The sequence below is a fragment of the Zootoca vivipara genome, chromosome 4 (genome assembly GCF_963506605.1).
Source record: "Zootoca vivipara chromosome 4, rZooViv1.1, whole genome shotgun sequence".
NCBI classification, from domain to species: Eukaryota; Metazoa; Chordata; class Lepidosauria; order Squamata; family Lacertidae; genus Zootoca; species Zootoca vivipara.
In genome coordinates this window covers 84496164-84520743 of record NC_083279.1, presented here as the reverse complement: position 1 = coordinate 84520743, position 24580 = coordinate 84496164, and the positions used below count along the sequence as shown (strand labels likewise).

At 42.0% G+C, this 24580-nt stretch overlaps 1 protein-coding gene across 6 annotated transcripts in view; it reads left to right on the top strand.

Annotated features, from left to right (window-relative positions):
• The window catches only part of YAP1 (Yes1 associated transcriptional regulator), an 80512-nt gene that overhangs the window by 969 nt on the left and 54963 nt on the right, over nt 1-24580 (top strand). For all 6 annotated transcript variants that reach the window (XM_060273866.1, XM_060273867.1, XM_060273864.1 and 3 more), the window contains exon 2: nt 7567-7811. In XM_060273866.1, coding sequence (XP_060129849.1) covers nt 7567-7811 — 245 coding nt within the window. The remainder of the gene's footprint in view (nt 1-7566; nt 7812-24580) is intronic.

Here is a 24580-nt window from a genome sequence, read left to right as displayed (position 1 = left end):
GTAGGATTAAAAGCTGTGATATCTATATTTATTTGTAGAGAAAGGGCTGTTTTCTGCTCTCTCTCACACCACTTCTTGAAACATCCCCCCCCCCATCTCACTTTCCATAAACTTTTGTCGGCTGCCTTTGAAAGGGCTGGATGGAAAAGGCTGTACAGTATTTTAAGAATAAAGTGGTTAAGAACAATAGTAGCAACATGCTCTCCCCCACCCACTTTCTTTTCTTTCTCTCTTTCTCTCTCCCTTCCTTCCCACCTCACCATGAACTCCAGATAGGGAATAGTGGTTTTTTGTTTTGTTATGTTATAGTGTAACACTGTTAGGTGTTTACTCAGAAGTAAATCTCACTTAGTTTCAATGGGTCAGGCTACCTGAAGGGAAGGGTATAGCAGCCTTTTTTGTGAGTTTTGTGTTTCATTGGGGTGTACAAAATCATGAATCAAAGTTAATGATATACTGTGTTTCAGAGTTCAGTGCAGATTGTCTTGCACCATACTGGTAGGAGTATGATTAAAAAATAAATCATTGTCTCTCTCTGCTTGTGATCATCGTTGTCTTCATCATCATCATCATGTAACATTTGCCATAGCTGCCAAGTTTTCCCTTTTCTCGCGAGGAAGCCTATTCAGCATAAGGGAAAATCCCTTTAAAAAAGGGATAACTTGGCAGCTATGAACATTTGCAAGTGATGTTTCATTGGGTAAGATCAGGCACCCCCAAACTGTGGCCCTCCAGATGTTTTGGCTTGCAACTCCCATGATCCCTAGCTAACAGGACCAGTGGTTGGGGAAGATGGGAATTGTAGTCCAAAACATCTGGAGGGCCGAAGTTTGGGGATGCCTGGGTAAGATGGATGAAAAAAGGCATGTCTTTGCCCCAAGGAGCTTGCAGTCTAAATGCTGACAGAAGATGACGCAACAGGGTAAATAAAGGGAGGAAAGGAAAACCAGAGTTAAGGATGTCAGGAGAAGAAAAATTGGCAGATGCAGTTATATATTGCTTTTCAGGTAAAAAACAAGTGTAGCCTTGCCTCCTCTTCATGGCTGATGACAGCCTTTACACACACTTTTCTTGTATTTCTTGTGTGGTGGGGGAGGGGTTATTCAGAATTGAACACTTGCATGATGTTTACCTGGATTTTTGCCATGTGTACACATTAGGAAGCTGCCATATATTGCTAAATAGATGGGTGCAGGTATGTATTGATTTACAGTATTAGATTTGTGTCTTGCCTTAAAAAAACCTCACTAGGCAACATACAAGGTACCTGGGTCCACCCAACAGGTATAGAACAATAATTTGTAAAGCATATGCAGCAAAAATAATTAATGAAAGTAGCAAGTAGTAGACAAAAGTACATTAAACACAGTAAGTGGTCTTACAACTACAGTCATCGTCCCCAGTAAAATCTTAAAACTACAGTACAGTCACAGTAAACTAGCACAACATATTGCACCATCTCATTACCATAAAGCCACAGCAAGCAAGTAGGTTTTCAAGGCCTGCTTAAGAAGGTTTGAAGAGATGGAGCTTCTGTAGCAAAATGAACATTTGTATGTTTCCCATGTGCAACTGTATGCACAGGTGTTTGCTTTTCCTACTTGAGTGTACAAAAATGCTGTGGGTGAGGCAGCCCTGAGCCTTGAGGAAAAGGGTTTCCAGGTCAGAGGGTGTGGCTTCCAGGCAGCTTGATCCTGTGTATCTGACACTTAAAGACGTAAATACCATGACTACTTTGCTAGTTGGGAAGTTGCCTACACACCCCCAGTGTGTGTGTTTGTGTATTCTTTCAGAACAATAATAAAACTGAGTTACTGATTTATTAATGTGAAAAGCACTTCATAGTTTTCTGTTTCCTTGCAGTTGTCTGAGGTATTCAACACCCGTTCCTAGTTTTTCAGGAAAGGGGAGAAGAATTTGTCTCATAATTATGCTAGAAGCCCGTGGCTTCTTGTAGGGATTTACAGTGGTACCTCAAGTTACAAACACTTCGGGTTACAGACTCCGCTAACTCGGAAGTAGTACCTCGGGTTAAGAACCCCAGGATGAGAACAGAAATTGCGCGCTGGCGGTGTGGCAGCAGCGGGAGGCCCCATTAGCTAAAGTGGTACCTCAGGTTAAGAATGGTTTCAGGTTAAGAACCTCCGGAACAAATTAAGTTCGTAACCAGAGGTACCACTGTAATACTTTTGTTACACTCCAAGGAACTCAAGATGGCATACATGGTTTTCTACCCAACCACAATGTTTTCCTTGCGTCAACCTTGTGAAGTAGTTAGGCCAAAAGAGAATGATAACAGTTAGCACATAATTGCTAAGGCATGGTTTGTTCAGCCAAACGTGAGTCCTCTCACAGATGAGCAAACAAACCATTGCTTGTCCTGCAAAGCTTGGTTTGTATTTTAGCTATTAAATTTATATCCTGCTCTTCCTCCCAAAGGAGCCCAGGAGGGCCTGTTTTCCAGCTGCTGTTTCCACATGCCAGTGTAGCATCATGAGTGTTTGGCGTGGGCTGGCCAAACAAACCATGGTTCTTGGGTTCAGACATGGGTTAAAACAAACCATGGTTTGCTAAGCCAACCACAGCTTCATTCATTGGTAGAAATCAAATTGTGGTTAACCTGCTGAACTTGCACATTCAAAGAACCCTGAGTTTGTTTAAACCATGGGTTAATATTAGGCAGGGCCGGCTCTAGGTATAGTCTGGGGGGCGCTGTGCGGCGGAGCTGCGCAAAAACTGTGCTGCGCGCTGCGCCCGCCCACCAGCCACAACATGAAGCGGGGCGGGGGCACCGGAGCGATCACCGCGCCACGGCGCCAGGGCGCCCGACGTGCTTGAGACGGCCCTGATATTAGGCAAGGACTAATCCAGTTACTTGACCAAGTTTGGGCAGTGAGAGTGTCATTTCCAAGTGGGGGTTTGAACCTTGATTTCCCCAGTTCTAGTTTGACACTTTCTTGAGGGGAGGAGGAAAGAGAGGGTAGAATCTTGCTTTCTCCCCTGCACTGTTGCTTTCATGTTGGGATCCTAAACTTCAATCGCTTTCTTGGGCCTCTGCAGCGCAAGATGCAACTTTCACCTCCTTCCTCTTGAATCTGTGCTTAGCCTTGGTGCTTGTATTATAGGTGGATATTGTTCCCTTGCTTTTGGTTCTTGTTATGAAGTGATCACTTTTTTCATTTGCCTTTCCTCCACAGTTCTTCTGAGCTTGTGGTGATGGGGTGCAGTTGCTGATGATCCTAAATTTTCAAGTAGACCGTGTTGGATTTAGGAGAATGATGTGCAGTGGTTCGGCAGTGCTTAAGCTTCCTTCTCTCTGTCCCTTACTTTAGGAGATGGAAGATAATTTCCTTTCTAGAAGAGCTCCGAAACCTCTTTTTACCCTCTGAAGTCCTTTCGGTGGTGGCCCCCTTCCTCTGCACAGCACTTCCCAGCATATAATTATCCTCTTTATCCCACCTCCATTCTTCTTCCAGCGTTCTTCATTATGAGGAAATTTTCACTTTTGCCCATTATAGACCTGCTTCTGCAGTAGTAGAAATCCCCCTTCACATCCCTCCATTTTGTCTTTGCTTGTGAAGAAGTGTTGATCTACCTTCTGATTTTATTCTCTCATAAATCCCTGGATGGAGCTGTTCAGGCTAGCTTCCCTCTTCTTCACCTCTAATCTGTTTTTTGTTTGCTTGTTTTCCTGGCCACTTGTTTGTGAATGGGGGAGGTGGGAGTGATAGCAGCAGTTCTCTCCTATCCCTTCCTTTGAGCTACCTTTAATCCTTATCCCGAGCTATGCCATCCTCTCTAAGACCTTCTAAAATGCTTGTGGCAACTCCATTTCCCCCCCCCTATTCCTTAACTTTAGGGAATTTGTAGGGGAGGGGGCTTTAACTCCCCTGTCTTACCCACTTGCATATTGCATTCCCTGCACTTTGTCTTTTCAATGATTTATATTTACTGTTACATTTATAGCACATATTTTCTCCATGGAATTCAAGGTTGTGCACATGGTTCTTTCTTCCTCATTTCCCCCCTTTCCCCTGTGAAGTAAGTTGGGTTAAGAGACAAGTAACTGGCCAAAGGTTACCCGTGAACTTCATGGCTGAGGGAGGATTTGAACCCTGGTCTTCCGGGTCCTAATTGACTCCCCTAATCACCACACCACACTTATCCCCCCATTCCCTCTTCCCAGGATTGTGGAAAGTCTGTCATTTCTCTCTGAGCTAGGAGGGGGAGTTGGAGCTGTGGAAGCCTTGAATTTTGCGCTTTCTAGATAAGCCCCCCCCCCCCATATCATTCCAAGGCCTGTTTTCACCACACCAGTGTTTTAGCTGTCACCTAAGCAGAGTTCTTGCCATTGCTGCAGGAAGAAGGCTTAAAGCAGGGGTCAGCAAACTTTTTCAGTGGGGGGGGGGGGGTCTACTGTCCCTCAGACCTTGTGGGGGGCCGGACTATTTATTTTTTTGGGGGGGGAATGAACAAATTCCTATGCCCCACAAATAACCCAGAGATGCATTTTAAATAAAAGGACACATTCTACTTATGTAAAAACATGCTGATTCCCGGACTGTCCGTGGGCCAGATTTAGAAGGCGATTGGGCCGCATCTGGCCCCCAGGCCTTAGTTTGAGAGCCCCTGGCTTAAAGCCTCTGAAATGATATTGGAAATTAATCACTCCAAAAAGCAAATGGACATTGATCTCATAATTGCTCTTGACTGGTGTACTGAGGTGAGTTGTGTGAGTGTCCAAAAACTTCTACATGTAGAGCTGTGATCAGTTTTGTGCCTTAAGAGCATTGGATTGCAGCATTTTCCTGTGACATTAGCGTGAACCTTCCTAATGTCAGGGCTGGGATATATTGCCATTGTACTGTTGACACTTTGATGTCTGTAATGTGGAGTGTTTGCTGTCTTGAAGCTTGAATCTAGGTGTTGAAGCCATAGTCTTGCAGACCATAAACACTTTCAGAGAAAAGCTGTCTGAAAAGGAGATGTTGGGTTCTGAATAAGTTTAGCCTGTGGATAGTTATTTAAATATTAGAACAGACAAGATGGAAGTTAATAATTTGGCAACTTAATGGGTTCTGTGTGTGGGGTTTTTTTTAGGGGGAGAGGAGTTGGAATTGGTTCTTTTTCTTCAAGATTTTTTATTTGAGAAGTATATTTTGAGTCTTCATCATAAGCTATTGTCATCTATTCAGCCAGCAGAAGTGACTATTTTGCAACCGCTTCTGATATTTCTGTGACCAATTATGTCAGCTTTTCCATTATTAAACCTCTCTTAAAAAGGGGCTTGGCTTTGTGTGTGGCTTTTTAAAAAAAGTCTGCTTGAACCTTGGCATACAGCTCTTACCCAAACATTAATTCATTTGACAGATATTAAATGGAAAAAACCCTAGACTTGAAGTTGTAGAGTTGCAAGTAGAGATGATTGCTTTGCTGCCTTTGAACTTTAACATAGTACAGGCTTATCACATACTTTCCATGTAGGTCCAGTATCTCAAACTCCCCTCAATTGCAGAAGAAAAGTTATTAGCTATGTACCGAAACCATCTTCAGCTTCAAGTACGAGAGTGGTTTTTATCATGGTTTACTTATTTGCAAACTGGCATTAATCTGCGTTTGAGCTGCCTCCCATATGGAGATAGCTGTATAGTGTAATCCATGTGTGCTGCTTGAATACAAAAGGCGAAAATACTTGCCTAAACAGTTTCACATTGAACTGTGTACTTAATTCCAAGCCTTGGGCCTTAAAGCTCTGCAGAAATACATCTATATACACCATAAAATGCATAAAAGCTATCTGTGTGTCTAGGTGTCTGTGGTTTTCAAAAGCTTCATGTCTATGTCTTCAGATCTTGGTGGACAATAATTCAGCATATTAACACAAACTGAGAATTACTTAGGCTAATGGTAAAGGACTTGGCAGTTGTTGGGTGTGGATTACAGTCTAAGGCTGAAATCTAGGTTAATAACCTCTCTTGAGTTGTGCAAACTCGGGCTTCATAGCCTTCCTAAGGTGCAGAAGAGATTAGGGGATCTGCAACATCAGCCTCTGTGATTCAGTAGGAAACTTCAGAACTGATCAGGCCTGATTGAAATACTAGAAGCCTGGCTCAAACTAATCATCCATATTTTCTACCTGTTCTACTCTAGTCTCCAGTTTCCCCAAGCTGCAGCCAATGTCCTAAATAACAGAATCATAGAATTGCAGAGTTGAAAGGGACCCCAAGCATCATCTTGTCCACCCCACCTGCAATGCAATGCAAAGTTCCTTGAGAACATGCAGTGACCACTGAACACCATCCTGGGCAATATCCAGCTTAGTCATGCTCAGTGTCAACTGATTGGAATCGATAGTTAATGAAGTGTGTTGATTTCAGTGGGTCTACTCAGAGTACAACTTCATTGGCTCGCTCTCTGTTGTTGTTGTTTTTTTGTGTGTGTGTGTGTATCCTGGCAGTTTAAGAGACACAACTCTGTTCAATTTATAGTAGAATCCCATCACATCGCAGAAGGGATGTGAGGATTATATCTCCAGCTGTATTCTAAAATGGCAGCATTGAGAAGTTCTGCCTTGGAGATACAGTAATAGGAGAAAAGTTAGCCTGGAGAAAAAGAGTGATTTGCCCTGCCCTGCTTTAAATCATGCTTTCTCTCCCCCCCCCTTAATCTTTTGTCATCTGGAACACATTTTAGCAAAACCAGACATGTATTACTGTTTGCAATGTGGACTTCATTTGTCCCATTTTGTAAGACCATTTAAACAGCTTTCACAGCTGTCTCTGAAGCCCTTGATAAAGATGTGGGACAGCAGTGGAGGTGGGGGGGGACTGTGGTAGAGGACAGAGCAGACAGAAGCAGGAACTTGGTATTAGGAAGAGATGAGGGATACCTGAAAATTCTAAAAGATGTACATGTCAATAAAACCATTCAGTAGAAATGTTCTTCTAAAGCAGGGATGAGAAGCCTATGACATTTGATGGACTTTTGGGGGCTGATGGGAGTTACATTACTCCAGTTGTTGCTGGACACCAAGTTCCTCACCTGGTTATAAAGCTTTATCTTTCACAAAAGACATCGGTCCAATTCCAATACAGTGGACGCTCGGGTTGCGAACATGATCTGTGCGTTGAGGCACGTTCGCAACCCGAAGCGCCGCGTCTGTGCATGCACGGGTCTCGATTTGGCACTTTTGTGCATGCGCAAAGTATAATTTAGTGTTTCAGCGCGAGTGCCGAAACCCAGAAGTAACCCGTTTGGGTACTTCTGGATTTGCACGGTGCGCAACCCGAAAAGACGTAACCTGAAGTGTCTCTAACCTGAGGTATGACTGTACTGTATCTGCAGTCCCGGACTTAAAAAATACCTGTGTGTGAAATAATGAAATTCAGTTTTTGTCTCATGCCCATTTCAACATTAGCTTTGGTTATTACCCTACGTGTTGGAAGCAGCAATGCCCTGTGCGTTCACCTGTCCTTGACGCAGATTCACTATTTCTAGGTGAAAAGTGGGGTTTCTTAATGGGTACCTGGCTACATCACAGACTTAAGGAATTGTTTAACTCTGCAGGCCAGCACAGACGCAGGGACAGCAGGAGCCCTCACACCTCAGCATGTCCGTGCCCACTCCTCTCCAGCATCGTTGCAGTTGGGAACCGTTTCTCCAGGGGGGCTTACCCCTTCCGGCATAGTTCCTGGAGCGGCACCTTCTTCTCAACATCTCCGCCAGTCATCCTTTGAAATCCCTGATGATGTGCCCCTACCACCGGGTTGGGAGATGGCAAAGACACCTTCTGGCCAGAGATATTTTTTGAAGTAAGTACAATGATCGGGAAAGGGGAGTTGACGGCAGCAAATCTTTGTGCTTAAAAAAAACACACCACAACCAATTCTGGTAGAATTAATACCTTGTGCTTCATCCTGAAGGCCATATCCTTGTTTGACAGTGTGGGGTCAATTGTATTGTCAGTTTTAAAATAATTGTATACTTTTAACTTTATGCAATTAAGCAATTTGCATATCACTTATAAACATATAGTATTTTAAGACTTTTGATAGTATATGGGAATGGTTGTACCTGTTACACATGTTTCACAACGGAAAGGTTCCAGAGTCTCGGTTAGAAAGGATCTTGGGGTTGCAGGGGTGAGAGATCTTGAAGAGTCACTGCAAGTCAATAGAGACAGTATAAGTGGGCTGATAAGGTAGTTTCATGCTTTCATATAGAACTAGGAACAGCAAAAGTGTGAGCTGGGATACCTGAGTTGGGGGGGGCAGGTTCTTCCCCTCCTTAAAACTCAGTATTTTTTCCACCACAACTTCTCTGGAATAATGAAGAGCACTTTTTTAATTTAAAAAAAGCTATGATTTTGTAGATAATTTTAACTATTTATGGGCCATAGGTCTGCCCATCCCTACTTTTTAAGTTCATATGCTCACTTGATTGTAGGCTGACTCTGCATACTTTCTATACCTGTAGAACAGGGGTCAGCAACCTTTTTAGCCGTGGGCTGGTCCACCGTCCCTCAGACCTTGTGGGGGGCTGGACTATATTTTTTTGGGGGGGAATGAATGAATTCCTATGCCCCACAAATAACCCAGAGATGCATTTTTTAAAAAAGGATACATTCTACTCATGTAAAAACACACTGATTCCTGGACCGTCTGTGGGCCAGATTGAGAAGGTGATTGGGCTGCATCCGGTCCCCCGGCCTTAGGTTGCCTACCCATGCTCTAGAATGTAGGACAGGATGGGACCTCATGGGTGTCTGGTTCTGAAAGGTCTATTAAAGAAGGTCTTGTCACGCACAACTAATCCGTCCTGATCAGACCCTATCATCTGACATTACTAGTCCCATAAACATATTAATTTATATAGAAATTTCTATCCCACCCGTCTAATGCAGTTCATTCTTTTCACGATAAACCATGGTTTATTGTGACAGCCATACCACTTGTAAAATGTCATGGTGGTTAAGAAAGTGAACTGTGAAGCACAGGAACCGGGCTAAAAATCTTTCCTTAGCCTGTACTTGTCTGGTGACCTTTGGGAAGCCTTGGCTCATAATATGGAAATGAAACTGACTTGCTTTGCGGGGTGCTTGTGAGGCTTGCTGAGATAATGAATGTGAAGCTGTTGTGCAGTAAGCAATATAAAAACACCAGGTAGTTATTGGGGAAAATGACAGTGTTCAAGGGAGGAAGGAGTAAGTCGGTGCATGGATCTAGTGCGCGTTAATAACAGCCCTGTGTTTTAAGACCGTGTGGGCATTTTACAGCATCATCTCATCAGATTTTCCATTGCCTTTCCTTAAGAAAAAATAAGGAGTGTAGTGGTTAATTCTTCTTGTTGGCTTCCTTAGACATCTGCTGTACGGAAGATTGCATTGTTGGATCCATGGGGCAAGGCTGTAGCAGAAAAAGTTCCAGCTTGAATCCTTGGAATCTGCAGTTAGGTCTGAGAGACAGTATTGCATAAAAACCCCGAGTAGCTGCTGCCGTTTAGTGAAGATCATATTGAGTTAGATGGAGCAATGGTCTGATGTGGCTGGCTTGATCTATCATCTATCATCTATCCTATCATCTATCTATCATCCATCCATCCATCCATCAATCAATCTATATCTATATCACTACCTATAGCAAATGGTCTAAGGGTGAGGTACACAAAAACATAATAAGTATAAGGTATAAGGCACCCTCTCAATTCATATTGTTTTAGCAGTAACTATTTTCAACTCAAGTGCATTTTGGGAGCAATCCTATGCACAAGATGCTGGTGTACAGCAAGCCAGTGAAAAGTACCAGATTCCATTCAGGAGTGGGGCTTCTGCTAAGCCTGGCAGAAGGAAAAGAAGCCTTTAAGATGGTGTTTCAGTTACACCCCACTTTTTGCAGGGTTGCCAGGTCACGTGACCAAACTGAATATGCTTAGGAGGATTCGGTCTGAGTTTCCCCTCTCTGGTCCTGCCCCAACCATGGCCCCTACCAGGGCTTACCAGGCTGCCCACATGTGGAGAGACAAGCCAATGTATCCCCAGCTGAACTGAGGTTGGGACGTTACAGTGGTGTAGCCTGGCTGCCTCCCAGTTCAGCCAGAAATCCACTGGATCCTAACCCCAAGCATCTAGCAGATCTTCCTATGGATTTTTTCCCTTAGGGTTGCAATCTATGGGTTCTTTTCAACCAAGTCCTACTCAGAGCAGGCCCCTTTAAAATAACCAAACTAAGTTAGTCATATCTAACTTCAGTCGATTTACCCTGAGTAGAGGTAGTGTTGATTTCTACCCTGTATATCTAATTCAGTTCAAGAATATAGGACTTGGAAACTGCACATTGTAGTAGACAGTTCAGCAAAATTCCTTTTTTTAAAAAACGAGCTGCCTCTAAAAAGAGGAGAAAAAGGAACGTAAGCCTTTGTGTAACTGGCTTTCCAACCTATGCAGATTTAGGTGGAAGCAGAGGAACCGTTTGATCATGGCCATTTTTTTTTGACACTTTTATTATTGCTACAGAAAAGTCTTCCTGCTCCTATGAGTGATCTCCTCCCTCTCTCACTGGTCCTTTCTTGGTATCTGTTTCAAAGGGTCAGGTTTCCATAAGGACCATAAAGAGCCTGAGACTGGAAAGTACACACAAGTCTGGCAAACTCATCTGCATGAGCAAGATCATTTGTTCTCAAGCAGACATCCAAAGTAAATGATTGAAAGAGCTGCTAGCTGTGAAGGATGTGTCTTGAAGGGGGGAAAGAGCAGAAACAAACCAGGTTGTTAGGAAGAAAAATAAAGGCTGTGCTTTTTTTCTTTTCTTTTTTTGAACCTCTCCCTGCTGGGTCACATGCTGATCTGGGGAGATTTTAAACAGCTTAATAAATTGTTTTTCTTTCTGCTTTTCCTTGGGTGCTGCTGTGGTTTGGGAGAATCTGAGGACAGTTCTGAAAGTTCTGCTTAGGCCCGAAGAACAACAACATGGACACTCCTATATAGATTTTGTGTGTTGTGGAGATGTACCAGACCCACTGTTTTGTGTAAAATGATATCTTATTACTTTGTAACCTAGGTTACCTAAGTTTAAAGAATGGCTTGTTTTGAAAGTTCTGTTTTTAGCAGAAATAAATGCATGAAGTCATCTTAAAGCCGTAGTATTTTTTTTTTTAAACCACAGCTGGTAGAAATGCAATTGACAATATTCTCATTGTCTGCGACACAGAACATATATAGATAAAGAGAGAATGTGCGCATGTGAGCACTTTAAAATTAATATTGGCTCACATTAAACTACAGCAAGTCTTTTTAAATCTTGACAATCAGCCTCTCAATCATGCGAGTTAGAGGCTTTGCCTGCCTTTCTTCTCGTTCCTTCATACTGACACCTCTTCCAAATTCTGACCATGAGACAGTCACTGGTGCCAAATCAGTTAGGATTGGTAGTGGAAGTCTGCACAAATTGGTATTTAGCACAGGATAGTCCTTAATGTTAGAGAAAGTGACAGAGCTGTGTGTACAGCTTTTGCAGTCCTGTCCAGAAGCAGCACAATGGTACCTACATGTTTGGCTCTCCCACGCTGGGTTGTGTGCCCTCTTTACTGGAGAAAATGGCTCCTCTGACAAAGCAAGCAGACAAATAGTACGTTATATGGAGGTTCTTTTTATTTTCAGTTACTCCACTTGAAACCTAATTGTGGGTGCCCTTCACTGACACTTGGCTTCCTGTTCTGACCTCAGGATTCACATTTGACCAAGAGCAGTTTAATATTGCATTACTGTTGGAAGACCCAGCAATAGTTCATTGCTGCTCCCTGTGGACCGCTTGAAAAAAGCGTGCACAGTTCAGGAAGAAGCGTGTAGCTAGTTGTGCCCTACTGGAAAGAAGTGGTTGGGTAGAGGTGTGCTTTGAAAAAGAAGTATTGCCCAATGTAAGTCAGTACGGGATAGAAAAAGTACTCTTTAGAAAAAGTACTGTTTCTTCTCGAAGATTGGGAACACCTGCAATGCATGGCTCTAGCCTTGGTTTTTGGTGAATATGTTAATCGGTACAGGTTCCACATAGTAGCTTTTTAAAAAGACCATCAGAATTAATGAGACCTGATTGCTGGCTGGACAGAAGAAAGTTAAAATGGAAAATGGAAAGCAACTGTTTAAAAATAATCTCCAGTTTTTGGTACAATTTGGCCTATCTGCTACTGCACCGTATTAATCTACCTAACAGCCTGTTTCATTTGTTCTTGCAGAACAGAAATCAATGCAGTTTTTGTGTTTGCAAATAAAGTTATAAGTAAATGAACAGTTAGCATGGATTATTGATTGTCCGCCAATGCAGTGTCATAACTGGCGATGATGATCTGTACTAGAGACGGGTAACACTTGGTATCCAGTTTTTAATTGTTGATGCATGGTGGTTTTGGTCCTAGGGCATGATTTTGAAGATGTACAAGACTTGCTGAAGATAAGCAGGTCTGAGACTGGTTAGTAGCTAGGTGAGGGTATCCTGTCTTGAGTTCCATCTTGGAATAAAATTGGGCTATAGATATTGTCACTTTGCATCTGAAATTAAATCCAGAAACAGTAGTGTAATTAACTGTTTGTTTGCTTTGTTTGTTTGCTCATGACAAACACTGATGGCACATGAACGAACAGGCAAGTGACAGTACTTAATCATGTACAAAGTTAATTCTCTTGTTAGAAATAGCGCCACAGTTATCTTTCTAGCTGAAGCATCTTATGGTAAATCACACAAGTAACTTTATGTTAAGAGATGGCATGCAAATGTTCTATACAAAAATATTTCCAGACAAGTTGAAAGAAAACGTTTGTCATCCCAGTAATATGGTTTAAAATGTGTTTAATGAAAGCAGACCTACTGATCCCAATAATATGGGTCAAAACATGTTTAATAAAAACAAACATATTAATAATGTGAAAAGTCATTTAAAAATTTAATGCATGGCTCCCAATTAAACATGCTGTAACCTGCAGTTGTTCAGAGTAGACCCATTGTAATCAGCGGGCTTGACTAACTTACGTCATTGATTTCAATGGGTCCAACCTGTGTCTGATGTGTTGCTTATGTGTAAAAGAAAGTGTTATTGTATTACTACTGAAAAAAGAATACTGTATCCGGTTCAGTGGGATTCTTTAAACTTTTTTAAAAAAATACTTCTTATGTGACATTTTCTGTTAATACTACTGTATTCAGCCAGCAATCGTGATGTTGATAGTGCTTTAAATGACTCTTGGAAATTGTTGTCAAAAGAATCTCAACCTTACAGTGTGAATTGTAAGGTTTGGGGGAATAAAACTCTTTGAATTAATGAACACTGATTTAAAGCAATTACTAGATTCTCAGGGCTAATAACATCTCAATATGCATAGGATGTTACACATTCAATACAGTTTTCTTTTTTATAAGAGCTTAGCACTACCCGTTGGAAAGTTCCTTTTTGTACACTCCCATTGGAATGCCATGTTTGGTTTATCATTTATTTTAATGGGGAGTGTGCAGGAGAATGTTGCAGTAGATTGTGCCTCAAATTTAGACTAACCTGATGGATTATAGGTTTATCTCACTTAATTAGATAACAAATATAATTAAAAATGTTTCCATAGAAGAATGCTTTAGTTGAGATGACTCTCAGTGTCCCTTCGAACTCTACAATTCTGTGATTCTGTTTTTTTTTTAATTTTTATTCAGTTGGTTCTTAACTTTTATTACTCAAAACATTTGTCAACTCACTATTCATTTGTTATGAATTCTAAATATGAATTCCTTAATGTCATTCAGTTAATCCCACATTATGTAGTTTAATCATTTATTAAATGATGAGAGAGAGAGAGAGTGAATCTTGCCATGACTGAAGAGAAATAAAATACCTACTGGCCATTGTTTTCAAATAGTGTCTGGATGCTTTGCTCTCTGCAGAGGAGCTGCACAGTATCTTACCTCCTGTGTGGGTAGAAAAGTAGTTCAGAGGGATAAATTGCATTGTGTGAAAATGCCTAAAGTGTTTAGGGTAGCCCCTCTTTCAGCTGTTTCTCTGCTCAAATTTTCATGCTCCCCAAGGCAGCTTTTGGTTTATTGTTTGCTATTTTTGCCTCCAATAAGCAGTTGTGGCTTTTGTATTAGAGTTCCTCAAAGTTAAGGTAGGGCCAGAGAGCTGCTAGAAGAGGGTCGGATGTGTTTGTGTGCCTTGACTACACCAGGAAACAGTGCAAAATGGAAGGCTGCATATTTTAGCCATTGTGTTGGCTGGCCCTAGTGGGGGAGTGCCACGTAGCAAACTTCGCCACTTCCCTTAAGGGCCAGCCTTTTGGCGGGGTATATCACCTGTTTGTGAAACTTCACCAGCCTCACCTTTCCTTTTTTGACATATTTGTTGATGAGCAAATGCTGCAAGGTGTTTGTGTTTATTTCTGAGATCTTCTACTGGGTGTTGCAGTTACAACAGGAAGCTTCCTGTGCCTCACTTATTGTATCTTTTTCATCTTTCTAGTATGCTGATGTAGGTCAGTGTGTACACCCCATGGATGCTGAAGCTTTGAAAGTTTTAATTCAGACAGGATGGAGTTGTGGTCGAACAGGAAGAGCAAGGCGCTTGGCTGCTTTCTGTTGACTCCACAAACCCTTGCCTGCCTGAGGCGGCTCATAGGCTTGGACAGTTTTGGCTTAGACTTGGTAGCGAACCTTCTTGAGAACTGCTTTTGTGGTCACGACTACAGTTGAATTAAAAGCGAGAATGGCTAACCAAGGCTCGCTATTTGGCAGTTAAGAGTGCAATCCATGAAATGTTGTCCTGATGAGCTCACAATAGTTTTGGTGTGGTTTGTTACCTCTAGTGTCTGGGTGTTGAGAGAAGAGGGTTTGGAATGGGCCCGTGCACCATGCAAATGGCAAGCAGAACAGACATCTGTGTTGCCTTTGAAATGCTTCCTGTTGGCCAGCTGTAAGTTGACATTGCAGTGAACTATGAAGTGGGGGTTTGGCTTCATCTTTTAAGACAAAAAAGCACGCTCTAATTAGCAGCAGATGATGATTTGCAGAGCCATATCTTGAAGAGGTTGCTTTTTTCCAGGTGTGCTTTTGCTGGTGTCTTCTAGAGTAGAAGCAAGTTGGATGGTTTGACGTCATAGATTCATGCATCTAATCCCTGTACAGACTCTTGCAACACTCATTAATCATGCCACACGCTGAGGAAACTGTTACTGATCACCCCAGCTGTCTTCTGTAGTTAACTTTCTCTGCAGGAAACTGCTCTTCCAAGGAGTTTGTCAACAACTTCCTATTTTCTCTTTCAGCTGTTGTATAGCTTCCTGAATGAACTTGCCACAAGTTTTCAATTTGTATCTGTGGGTGCTGTTGGGGATGTTGACACAACCCGAGTGTTAAAACTTAACCCGGATGAGGTTGCTAGGTGTGTTATGCCTTCAGTGTATGAACTGGGCAAGCCAAAGGCAAAATGTGTGATAATTGCCCCTTTAAGAAAACAGAATGGCTTGTTTCGCAAGTGCTTCATAAAATCAAAACGCAGAAATCGTAGGTTTGTATCTGAAAAGGACAGAAGACTGTCACTGGGGGCAGTTTATGCTATGTACATAAATTGGAAATTTGTATAAGAGTAACTTGGGTAATGGTATCCTCCTATGAAAAGGATTAGGTGGTTGGAAAGTCCATGGAGAATAACTGTCAGGTTGAACAAACCGTTGTGGACTAGAGGAACAAATGGGAAGATTCCTTGGACCAACCCAGACATTGTTGATTCTCTTACCTGAGCAAACTAATAATTTATTCATTTTTCAAACTTTACTATTTCACACAGTTCTGCTAATTCAGAAGGGAGTGAGGTACTACACTGAGCATGGATTTTCATTTAATAGTTAAATTTATATCCCGCCCTTCCTTCCAAAGGAGCCAATATTGTTCGCTAGTTATTGCCCATGTGCCTTACTTCAATAACCATACAAGTAAACAATTTAAATTTAGCTGACCATACTGTAGGATCATGATGAGTACAAATGTACAGACTTGACTGTATTAAAAGTGACCAGAGTAAAACTTTATTTGGCAACTTGGTTTAAAAACTGAGCTCAGTTGAGTTGGTATGCTGTTCATAGACCAATCTGGTCCTGAATGTTTTGCTGGTGCAAATCCCATTCATTCTGAAGGCATGTGTGCCAACTTCTGAAGATATAGGCAGATGAATTGCACTTTTAGCATTGCTCCTGTTTTTGTTATGGGTGTATTGGCCACATAGATTTCATGTAGTTCTCAAAATGTACAGGCTCTTTCCACATACTTGGTAATAATATGTAGTTAATTTGTCTTGTGCCAACTGTTGCAGTTTCATCCTTTGCGTGTGTGTGTTACGGGCAATTATTGGGCAGCTTGCACATCCTGCTTCTGCCTTTCCTTGTATTTCTTGCACACTTGATTGAAATTCTCTAGTGTGGCTTCTCTGTTGTACCTTACTAGTACATAGTACTGGATTGTGTGAAAGCAGAAGATGAGTACTGGTATAGATTGTCTACAATGTGCATTGAGCTCTGCACCTACTGTCTTGGTGATATTGGTGAATTCTCATGTGGCTTCTAAACATCTTTCTGTGGGGAGCATAAATCATGTCATATTGCTTGTATGATCACACTCCTATTCTGTCCGGATACAACATGAGGGTGCACATATGCATCTGTGCAGTGCTTTTTGTTGTTGTTGGTACTCATCATGAAGTTGTTAGAGTAAGTGCCACACTTTTTAACAACAAAAAAGGTGCCAGTACTGCGTACCCTTGAGTAAGGTAAAGGTAAAGGGACCCCTGACCGTTAAGTCCAGTCACGGACGACTCTGGGGTTGCGGCGCTCATCTCGCTTTACTGGCTGAGGGAGCCGGTGTACAGCTTCCGGGTCATGTGGCCAGCATGACTAAGCCGCTTCTGGCGAACCAGAGCAGTGCATGGAAACGCCGTTTACCCACCCCACTGGAGTGGTACCTATTTATCTACTTGCACTTTGACATGCTTTCAAACTGCTAAGTGGGCAGGAGCAGGGACCAAGCAACAGGACTCACCCTGCTGCGGGGATTCGAACCACCGACCTTCTGATCGGCAAGCCCTAGGCTCTGTGGTTTAGACCACAGCGCCACCCTTGAGTACCCCCTGAAAAAAGCACTGCACCTGTGTTTGCCACCTTTCTTCCAAGGTGCTCAGGGGGGCAAATAAGGAGCTGTGTTTCAGCTGTGTAATGTTTCTGTGAGGTTGGCTGGCCTGAGACAATAATTTGTCAAAGGCCTCGACAGGATATTATTTGGGAAGTCCTATGTTCACTGCCTTGAGATTCCTGGAGGAGAAGTGAGATATAAAATTGCGGATCAAGGGGTCCCAGTTGCCAGAGTTGGTATACTACTTGGAGATCCAGAGTAATATTTGTGGCATAGCCCTGCTACCAAGGATCTGTTTGACACAATGAGACTTTGATTTACTGGTATGTTCAGTTCCGATAGCAAGAATACAGTCATACCTTGGTTTTTGTACCAAAAAAAGGAGGCAACACGTCGACCAATTCCAACGGGCGAAATATATATTTTTATCTTTAAAAATAACGGCATGCGATGACAGTGATCCAAGGTAATCATACTGTTTTGGTTCGGTCTTCTTCAGTTTTTTAACTTAGTGTTTGTATACAATCTGTGGAACAGGGGTCATACACATTAGCATACAGTACCTTGGTTTTTGAACAGCTTAGTTCTTGAACATTTTGGCTTCCGAACCCCATAAACCCAGATGTGACTGTTCCAGTTTGTGAACTATTTTTGGAAGCCGAAAATCCAACGGGGCTTCCACAGCTTCCAATTGGCTGCAGGAGCTTCCTGCAGCCAACCGAAGCCGTGCTTTGGTTTCCAAACATTTTGGAAGTCGAACAGACTTCCGGAATGGATTCCATTCCACTTTCAAGGTCCCACTGTACAGTGGAACCTCGTGTTACGTACTGTCCTCCTTGCAAAAGTTGCGGGTTACAAGCTCTGCTAACCCGGAAGTAGATGCCCCTTGTTGCGAACTTTGCCCCGGGATGCGAGCGGAAGTCATATGCTGGCAGTGTGGCAGCAGTGGGAGGCGCCATTAGCGAAAGCGCGTCTCATATTACAAGTGGTTTCGGGTTACAAACGGACCTTCAGAAGGGATTAAGTTCATAACCAGAGGTACCACTGTATGTTGTTGTTCAGTCGTTTAGTCATGTCCGACTCTTCATGACCCCATGGACCAGAGCACGCCAGGCACTCCTGTCTTCCACTGCCTCCTGCAGTTTGGTCAGACTCATGTTCGTAGCTTTGAGAACACTGTCCAACCATCTCGTCCTCTGTCGTCCCCTTTTCCTTGCGCCCTCAATCTTTCCTAACATCAGGGTCTTTTCTGGGGAGTTTTCTCTTCTCATGAGGTGGCCAAATATTGGAGCCTCAGCTTCAGGATCTGTCCTTCCAGTGAGAACTCAGGGCTGATTTCCTTCAGAATGGATAGGTTTGATCTTCTTGCAGTCCATGGGACTCTCAAGAGTCTCCTCCAGCACCATAATTCAAAAGCATCAATTCTTCGGCGATCAGCCTTCTTTATTGTCCAGCTCTCACTTCCATACATCACTACTGGGAAAACCACTGTATAGCAGTTGCCAAATAATCACAAACATTTTTAAATCCACAAACACCAGGCAAATGTTTGTGCTGTAAAGTTCTTATTGGATACAAATAGAGCAAAAGATGTCTGTAATCCGAAAACTTAAATTTTGCTGAGAGAAATCGGTGTTGAAATGCTGGTGTGGAAAATGCAGCTTTGCAAAATAACTGTCCTATCTAGGGAGTTTGGGGGAGTGTCTGCCTATTTGCCTTAGTCTTCTTGAGGCAGAGCTATGGGAGAAAGGGAGCGCTGGCAGCTTGGTGGGTGGGCATTGAAGGCAAGAGTGACATGCTAAATACCGCACTGCAGCTTAAAAAACAAAACACTGATAACATCCTTTGAGTGAGTGCCCTGCTACGTGCAGAGCTGCTGGAAAGAGAAGATTGGAAAGGAGAGATTTTAAGTAGATATACTTAAGCATAATATCATAGTTCAAAGTAAGGCAGCCCTAGGAAATAAGTGTTGATTTTTCTGTCAATGGCAGCGTGTGGTGGTGTACTTCTGTTCATTTAAAATAAACCCTACCTTCCTGTTTGATAACAGGCCTCCAAGGTCGCTGATAAGTGAAAATAATCCATACTAAAGAGTTGTTTCATTAAGGTGGTGGTGACGATGATTTTAGTTATTTTCCCCCCCGGAGTATTTATACCACACCTACTAATTAAAAGTTCTCAAGGCAGTTTGCATTGTATTTAAAACACAAACAAACCGATATAAAGGAAACTGATAAAATAGTCACTGCAGCAGGACAAAGATGTACCATATTTTCCCATGTAAAAGAGAGTGTTTTGTGCTAAAGAAAAAAGAAGTCAAAAATTGGAGGTTGTCTTATACATGGATGGTGAATGCACAGGTTTTGGGCTCTGGATGTGGTGCGGGCAGCCCGGGCTTTGGTTCAGGTTCCGGCACAGGGAGTCTGGGTTCGGGGTTGGGCTGTGGCGCGGGCAGCCTGGGTTTGGGCTCTGGCGCAGATGGTCCAGGTTTGGTTTTGGGCTTTGGCTCTGGCCCGATTTCTTAATTTAGGGTTCAAAAAAATAGGGGTCATCTTATACATGGGGGTGTCTTGTACATGGAAAAATGCTTGCTGGAGCTGATGGTTGTAGTTCAACAGCATTTGTAAGGCCATAGTTTCCTCACATTTGCTCTAAGGCCAGACTGATGGGATGCTAAACCCACTCCCATTAGGTTTTTCTCCTCAACCATGCTCGGATATTCACTTGGAGAGATTTAAGTTGTAGGTGTGGGGAGGGATCATCCCCCTCTCGTTCCCTGCACATTTCCCTTTTGCTATAAAAAGTGATATCCCACCCCAGTCTGCCGCCGACTCATGTACTTTGGCCCTAAGGTTGGTTTCATTGTACAGGAAAATCAAAACTTCCACTGTGAAACAGGATGTTGTTCCTTTAAAGAACAGAAATTGTTTGTTCATGTCTCTGGCTGCCCAAGTACTATAGCAGAGGGCTTTCTAGCAACTTTATACTGCTGCCATGGAAGCACCTTTATTTGCTCAGGTCCTGACCTCCCCAAGAGGCAAACAAGAGTTGGTTATAAATCATGGCACTTGCTCCTCTAACCCCTCACCCTGCCTGTCTCATTATTTTCTTCTCCAACCCCTCCCCCAGTGTAGCTAGAGAGCAAGAGTTGTTAAACCGGTTAGTTTTCATCTGGTTTATGGTTTTATGAGCAATGTGATGTCTCATGGTATATCTTACATTACCAAAGGAAAATATTTAAATAAATGTCCTTTTGAAATTCTTACAAACTTATTTTGCAAGTTCTTGAATTTGCACTGTGTTTTCACTGTGTGAAGCTGGAAACAAAACAGTATGCTCCAATATGTTGGGAGTAATCCCCATTGAATGAAGTCTTGCTTCTAAGTAAACTTACATAGAATTGTGCAGAAGGAAAGGGACTCCAGGGACCACAAATTTTGACTTGGCTATGAAGATCAGGCAAAATTTGGGGATCCCTCGTGTAAGGCACTGTCATTTGCAGAACTAAATAGAACCTTTATATAAATTTGGTACATTATGTCTTTGTAAAGGTGAGGCAAATCCTTGTATAGCAGCAAATCAAGGTCACTTACTTGAAGACTTAATTTTCCAAAAGCAAAGGATCTGAATTTGGCAACATATTTTTCAACTACTGGCAGATGGAAAATAGAGGTTTCAGCTGTTTGGTGAAACCCCAAAGAGGTGAGTTCTCAGGAGCGCCACAAACAATTGATTTAAAAGCCCAATGCATTTTGGATAAGTTCCCTTGTCAGGGGCATCTTAGAAAGAGATAGGTATAGCACAGAAATGGAGCTAATTTATTGTCTTGTTGGTCCTTAATTTAATTTATTGAAGCTGACATGCCTGCTGTTTTATATAGTGATAGTGATAATTTCACCCTCCGTTTTCACACAGGAAACCCTAATGCAGTAAGCTCAAAACTAACACATTTAGCTTTACACAATTGGCAAAACTTGTTTCGCAACTCTAAAAAGGGGGCAAGCGTTGGGGGGGGGGGAAGAGACTTTGGCAATGCCAACTGCCATTGCACCCAGTGTGTTCTGATTATACATTGATTTTGTTTGTTTTTTAAAATATTTTTATTAAGATTTTTATAAAGAAAAAGAAACAACAATGACATCTATATAACATACCATATTCAGACATCCACATTAACAAAAAAGGCATTAAAAAAAAACTAACTTAATAATCCAATTTACTCAATTCAATAATGAACTTCCTCAAGTCCCCTTTCTAATGGTTCATTGCATATCATTCTTTGCAGGTTCTATTCATATTATCTATCCTTAATTACGATTACCACATCTTTTCTTCCACTTTACTATCCATTATAAAATTCTAACCTATTTTTAAATATCTCTCCCTTAATTCTTAACCTGCAACGTACACAATTGCTTATATTTCTCTTCATACATCAATTCTACAATATTTTTTAATAATAAATTCTAAATTTCTTCCATTCCTCTTCCGTCTTCACCTCTCCCCGGTCGCGTAGTCTTCCGGTCAGATCAGGAAGTTCTATATAGTCCAACATCTTCATTTGCCATTCCTCCACTGTAGGTATCTTCTGTGTCTTCCAGTACTTTGCTAACAATATTCTGGCTGCAGTTGTGGCATATAAAAACAGATTCACATCTTTCATAGGTAAGAAAAGAAAAGGAAAAGGATTATACATTGATTTTGGCTTTAGACGGGACCCCCAGAATTTACCCCCACGTAAATTGAGGACTTGCTATATCCTAAATAGAAATTGACTGCTTCAGTGATTCTGACCAATGCAAGGCTTGTTTAAAACATTTCTTGTCCTGCATTGATTTCACAATTGGCAACCATTTACTATAATTGCAAGTGGATGAATAAATGAAGACTCATTTAAAACATTTTGTTAAAGGAAACTTCTTTCATCTTTCAGGAATAACAGGAATTGGTTTTCTGAAGAACAGGAATTCATGCAGGTGTGCGCACAGAACCAGATTTTCCAAAAAGAGAGGCAGGGCTCCCTTGGTCTGTTTTGGCAGAGCCGGGTTTTCCTACCTGACAGCCACATATGACTCTTCTTCCTGCTCTTCTCCAAACAACCATTGAAATGCAAGCAGCCAAATGGGAGGAGCTGTTATGCTTCTGTTCCTTCATTGCTTCTTCCTTTCTTGAGGAACAGCGACCTCCCAAGTGCAATGCCTCTGTCTGTCCTAGTCGTGGTACAGAACTAGGCACTGCTATTTTTGGAGTGATCAGAACCACTTACTTTCAGTCTATCAGTCTAGGGCTCTCCCTTGGCTACTTATGAGCCCATCCATTTATCTGAAATAAGCACCTAAAACATTTATGCTTTGGCTGTACTGAAAAATACAGTTCAGGCATGTCCAGGACTTGGTTTGCCCCAAGGCAAGACAGCATTTCATTCACCTGTGCTGCAAAAGTTCTTTTAAATGAAATTGCAATGCCCAGTTTTCTATATTTTGGAAGGAGTAAATGTACTGTATTAAATTATTAACCTGTATCTTTAGTGTTTTCAGGGCAGTTCATTATATAAATGCAATAATAACGCTCAGCCATAAAATTCATTAACAATAGACAGAAGCCTTTCAAATTGAGGGAAACCGCTTACCAAAAGAATACTATTCTTCAAAGGTTGTCCCAGTGGATATGGTGAGAGTTTTGGATCTTGGAGACAACCGACAAATACTGGAATTTCTCTGTGTGGCCTTGGGAATGACCTACTCAGAAGCTAGCTTTTACTGGAAAGCTACTTTGAGATGGGCAAAAGCATTGGCAAATCAAGTCCTCATCCTCACCCTTTTCCAAGGTCTCATTGCTACCTCTCAGTCCACCCTTCCCCACTATAAACTGGATGAGAATGTAAATAAAAAGCTAACTGGATCCAAATCTGAGCTTCTCTGGTCCAACCCTCTAACCGCCATACAGTATTGGGTTTCATTTTAAGCTGTCTGGCACCTCCTACAAAACCAAACTGTTCACTGAACTTTGCAGTTCAATATGTTTAAGAGACATTAGGAAAGTTGCAGGCTCTTCAAATTGGTGTCCATAACACTTGCCTTTGGCAAATCAACTTGAATTTAATTATGGTCTTTCGGAAAAGCATAGCCATTAAAATTCTTAAGGGGATTGGACAAGCTAATAGTATGACAACGGCAAGGTTATTAAGTTGAAATATAACTAAAGTTGATAAAATCTTGAGATCTACTGGATAAAGTTGTGCATGTTTGGTGGGGAAGAAGGCAATGCAGACCATTAATAATAATGCATCAGCTGCAAACATGTTTGGTACAGTTTGACTATGAGTGTCGGGTAAGAGGAGACAGTGGGAAAGAAAACACAAAGATTCAATCTGATAAGGTAAAGGCAGATTACTATATTTGAAAATAAAAGCATTTGTAAATCATGAAAAACACTGCTGATAACCCCATGCCCATCCCTGGACGTAAGATGCCTGCCAGAATAAACATTGCCTCTAGGAAACATTCCGGCTTGAGCTTTGGCAAACACCTGGGAGGAAGCAAGCCCTGCATTGGAGAACAGCCAATACAACTCTTGTGCCATGGCCATTCATGACTTTCTTGGTGTGACTAGCACTGTTGAACACACAGCAGGCCATGAGGATTGCTGAGGAAGGGGTGGTCTAATAATAATAATAATAATAATAATAATAATAATTATTATTATTATTATTATTATTTATACCCTGCCCTCCCCAGTCAAAACCGAGCTCAGGGCGGCTAACACCAGTAAAATTACAATAAGACGTAAAAGAAAGAAAAACAAGTAATTAAAATACGGGTTAAAATACAGTTTAAATTTTAAATTTTAAAATGCAGCCCAAATCAAAACCATAAGGGAGGGAAACACAGGGGTCAGACTGAGTCCAGCCCAAAGGCCAGGCGGAACAGCTCCATCTTGCAGGCCCTGCGGAAAGATGTCAAATCCCGCAGGGCCCTGGTCTCCTGTGAGAGAGCGTTCCACCAAGCCGGGGACTTGGCACTCTTCTTATTAGGTCAAAGCTCTACCTACTGTACTTCAGCATCCTGCTTTGTACAGTGGTCAACCAGGTACCTCTGGGAGCCGCAAGCAACAGCTCCACCCTTTTTGCCTGGAAACGTAGATTCAATGATATACACCCTTTGAAATGGAGGCTCCATTGTCATAATCAATAGACTTATTCGTGAACTTGTCTAATCTCCCTTTCATGACATCATCACATATGGCCACCATCACATCCTGTAGCATAGGATTCCAAAACCTATATAGTCATACGTCATGTTGTGTCCGTTTTTCCAGGTTACGAACACAGTGGACCTGAAAGTGTTTACTTCCAGGTTTCGCCGCACGTGCATGCGCAGAAGCAGTCTGCGTGCTTTGTGCATGCACAGAAGCGCTCTATTGCATTTTCACGCATGTGC